Consider the following 5,000-nt stretch of genomic DNA (forward strand, 5'->3'; position numbering starts at 1 on the left):
TATCATGTGTGATACAAGCAGTCCCGCAGTGTGTTTACTTGTGTGCGATATCATGTGCGATACAAGCAGTCCTGCAGAGTATTTACTTTTGTGTGATATCATGTGCGATACGAGCAGTCCTGCAGCGTGTTTACTTGTGTGTGTGATATCATGTGCGATACAAGCAGTCCTGCAGAGTATTTACTTTTGTGTGATATCATGTGCGATACGAGCAGTCCTGCAGCGTGTTTACTTGTGTGTGTGATATCATGTGCGATACAAGCATCCCTGCAGCGTGTTTATATGTATATATATATATATATATATATGTATATATATATATATATATATATATATATATATATATATATATATATATATATATATATATATATATATATATATATACATGTATGTCGTATTATGTCAACATGACACTCAGAATTGTGTGTGTGTGTGTGTGTGTGTGTGTGTGTGTGTGTGTGTGTGTGTGTGTGTGTGTGTGTGTGTGTGTGTGTGTGTGTGTGTGTGTGTGTGTGTGTGTGTGTGTGTGTGTGTGTGTGTGTGCAGGCTCTCAGAAGACGACACGCTGACGTCGCTGGACGCTCTGAAAGCTCGGATACGAGACTTAGAGAAGCAGTTGTGTAAAGGAGACAGATTTAAATGTCTCATCTGCATGGTGAGTACACACATGAATGATTCCTTCTCTTCTAGAACGTCCTACATGTCACACACACATGAATGATTCCTTCTCTTCTAGAACGTCCTACATGTCACACACACATGAATTATTCCTTCTCTTCTAGAACGTCCTACATGTCACACACACATGAATGATTCCTTCTCTTCTAGAACGTCCTACATGTCACACACACATGAATTATTCCTTCTCTTCTAGAACGTCCTACATGTCACACACACATGAATGATTCCTTCTCTTCTAGAACGTCCTACATGTCACACACACATGAATGATTCCTTCTCTTCTAGAACGTCCTACATGTCACACACACATGAATTATTCCTTCTCTTCTAGAACGTCCTACATGTCACACACACATGAATGATTCCTTCTCTTCTAGAACGTCCTACATGTCACACACACATGAATGATTCTTTCTCTTCTAGAACGTCCTACATGTCACACACACATGAATTATTCCTTCTCTTCTAGAACGTCCTACATGTCACACACACATGAATGATTCCTTCTCTTCTAGAACGTCCTACATGTCACACACACATGAATGATTCCTTCTCTTCTAGAACGTCCTACATGTCACACACACATGAATGATTCTTTCTCTTCTAGAACGTCCTACATGTCACACACACATGAATGATTCCTTCTCTTCTAGAACGTCCTACATGTCACACACACATGAATTATTCCTTCTCTTCTAGAACGTACATGTCACACACACATAAATGATTCCTTCTCTTCTAGAACGTCCTACATGTCACACACACATAAATGATTCCTTCTCTTCTAGAACGTCCTACATGTCACACACACATGAATGATTCCTTCTCTTCTAGAACGTCCTACATGTCACACACACATAAATGATTCCTTCTCTTCTAGAACGTCCTACATGTCACACACACATGAATTATTCCTTCTCTTCTAGAACGTCCTACATGTCACACACACATGAATTATTCCTTCTCTTCTAGAACGTCCTACATGTCACACACACATGAATGATTCCTTCTCTTCTAGAACGTACATGTCACACACACATGAATGATTCCTTCTCTTCTAGAACGTCCTACATGTCACACACACATGAATTATTCCTTCTCTTCTAGAACATACTACATGTCACACACACATAAATGATTCCTTCTCTTCTAGAACGTCCTACATGTCACACACACATAAATGATTCCTTCTCTTCTAGAACGTCCTACATGTCACACACACATGAATGATTCCTTCTCTTCTAGAACGTCCTACATGTCACACACACATAAATGATTCCTTCTCTTCTAGAACATACTACATGTCACACGAACATGTGCCAGACACACACATGCTTGTGTGATGTTTGTCATCATAAACAACACAATAAAAACACATTACTATTGTGTTTGATATATTTATATATACTTGTTCTGTCTTCTGACTGTGCTTATATTATTTAGTAGTAGTATTTATTTGTTTTATATATATCATGTATTGTGTTTTATTAAATAAATAAAAAAATACAGCTATTAAAAATATATTGATTCGTCTTCTGGATTTAAAAAAGGGTACCAAATTTGCTTATATTATTATTATCATTATTAGTAGTATTGTATTTTTTTTTTAATGATATATGCTCCATATATTTATATTTTGTTTATTAGATAATTGGATATAAGCAATGTTTAATTTGTCTTCTGGTTTAAAAAAAAAAAGATTTAAAAACATGTGCATTATATGATTTTTCTTTATAACACATAATAATACATGTTTGGTTTTATTAGTACTACTATTTATAATAATTGTCATTCATTGTAGTATTGTATTTTTTATTGATTTTAAAATGAAGTTTAAAAATTGATTTTTGCTGTTTTTTACATAATCCCGCCCTGATGTTAATAAAACTATTAAATAATTGAATCCATGTAGAAAAAAACAAATTATAATAATAATTTCACATTTTCATTTATTATATATTTTGCGGAATTTCCTCGTTGAGTCCAAAAATAATGTTATTCATTCCAAATGAAAACGATGTTAAATATAAATACGATGTTTTCTTTATTTTCTGAACGCATGTCGTAGTAATCGTGTTGAATGACAAGACGTTAGTTTCAACGTACTTGACGTGGGCGACATCTCGCGGCAGGAGGCAGTACTACACCCCTAAAAGTGTTCCCGCCCTAATTTAAATAATTTAATGCATGTAAAAAAAATAATAATAATAATTTGACATTTTAATTTATTATATATTTTGTCGGATTTCCCCCTTGAAAGTAAAACAAATAATGTTATTTAATTTAAATGAATATAATATTAACTATAAATACAATGTTTTTATTTTCTGAATATACGTGTAGTAATCGTGTCGAATGACAACACGTTAGTTTCAACGTACTTGACGTGGGCGACATCTCGTGGCAGGATGCAGTACTACATCCCTAAAAGTGTCCCCGTCCTAATTTTGATCAAACAAATAATTGAATGCATTTAAAAAAAAACAAAAAAACATTTGAATGTGCCAATTTAATTTATTATATATTTTGCGGGATTTCCCCGTTGAGGGTAAAAAAAATAATGTTATTACATTTGAATTAATATAATATTAAATATAAATACAATGGATGTTGTAGTAATCGTGTCGAATGACAACACGCTGGTTTCAACGTACTTGACGTGGGCGCCATCTCGCGGCAGGATGCAGTACTACACCCCTAAAAGTGTTACCGCCCTAATTTTAATACAATAATAATAATTGAATGCATGTAAAAATTAAAAAAAGAAGACATTTTTATTTATTATATATTTTTGCTGGGTTTCCCCGTTGAGGGTAAAAAAAAAAAAAGTTATTAAATTTAAATGAATATAATATTAAATATAAATACAATGTGCCCTGCGATGAGGTGGCGACTTGTCCAGAGTGTACACTGCCTTCCGCCCGAATGCAGCTGAGATAGGCTCCAGCACCCCCTGCGACCCCCAAAAAAAGGGACAAGCGGTAGAAAATGGATGGATAAATACGATGTTTTTATTTTCCGAATGCATGTCGTAGTAATCGTGTCGAATTACAACGCGTTAGTTTCAACGTACTTGACGTGGGCGACATCTGGCGGCAGGATGCAGTACTACACCCCTAAAAGTGTTACCGCCCTAATTTTAATTAATAATGAAATAATTGAATGCATGTAAAAAAAAACAAAAAAAGAACAAACTTTTATTTATTATATATTTTTGCTGGACTTCCCCGTTGAGGGTAAAAAATAATAATTTTATTAAATTTAAATTAATGTAATATTAAATATAAATACAATGTTTTTATTTTCCGAATGCATGTCGTAGTAATCATGTCGAATTACAACGCGTTAGTTTCAACGTACTTGACGTGGGCGACATCTGGCGGCAGGATGCAGTACTACACCCCTAAAAGTGTTACCGCCCTAATTTTAATAAATAATGAAATAATTGAATGCATGTAAAAAAATTTAAAAAAAAACTAGAAATTTGTATTTATTATATATTTTTGCTGGACTTCCCCGTTGAGGGTAAAAAATAATAATTTTATTAAATTTAAATTAATGTAATATTAAATATAAATACAATGTTTTTATTTTCCTAATGCATGTCGTAGTAATCGTGTCGAATGACAACGCGTTAGTTTCAACGTACTTGACGTGGGCGACATCTGGCGGCAGGATGCAGTACTACACCCCTAAAAGTGTTGCCGCCCTAATTTTAATAAATAATGAAATAATTGAATGCATGTAAAAAATAAAAAAATAATTAATTAATTAAAAAAATATATATATTAAAAAAAATATATATATATATATCTGCGATGAGGTGGCGACTTGTCCAGGGTGTACCCCGCCTTCCGCCCGATTGTAGCTGTGATAGGCTCCAGCGCCCCCGCGACCCCAAAGGGAATAAGCGGTAGAAGATGGATGGATGGATATATATATATATATATATATATATATATATATATATATATATATATATATATATATATATATATATATATATATATATATATATATATATATATATATATATATATATTGCTGGATTTCCCCGTTGAGGGGAAAAAAATAATGTGATTAAATTTAAATGAATATAATATTAAATATAAATACAATGTTTTTATTTTCCGCATGCATGTCGTAGTAATCGTGTCGAATGACAACACGTTAGTTTCAACATACTTGACGTCTGGCGGCAGGATGCAGTACTACACCCCTAAAAGTGTCCCACCCGTGTCTCCGTGCAGGACAGCTACACGACCCCACTCACCTCCATCCAGTGCTGGCATGTCCACTGCGAGGAGTGCTGGCTC

General features: G+C 34.0%; 1 protein-coding gene across 1 annotated transcript in view; it reads left to right on the forward strand.

Moving 5' to 3' along the window:
• Nucleotides 1-5,000, forward strand: part of LOC133635065 (E3 ubiquitin-protein ligase RNF220-like) — a 119,390-nt gene that overhangs the window by 113,811 nt on the left and 579 nt on the right. Inside the window, exons 14-15 of the mRNA XM_062027818.1 lie at nt 550-658; nt 4,935-5,000. The exon at nt 4,935-5,000 is cut by the window's right edge and continues 9 nt beyond it. Of these exons, the coding sequence (XP_061883802.1) occupies nt 550-658; nt 4,935-5,000 (175 nt within the window). The remainder of the gene's footprint in view (nt 1-549; nt 659-4,934) is intronic.

The sequence above is a fragment of the Entelurus aequoreus genome, linkage group LG19, assembly GCF_033978785.1.
Source record: "Entelurus aequoreus isolate RoL-2023_Sb linkage group LG19, RoL_Eaeq_v1.1, whole genome shotgun sequence".
NCBI lineage: Eukaryota > Metazoa > Chordata > Actinopteri > Syngnathiformes > Syngnathidae > Entelurus > Entelurus aequoreus.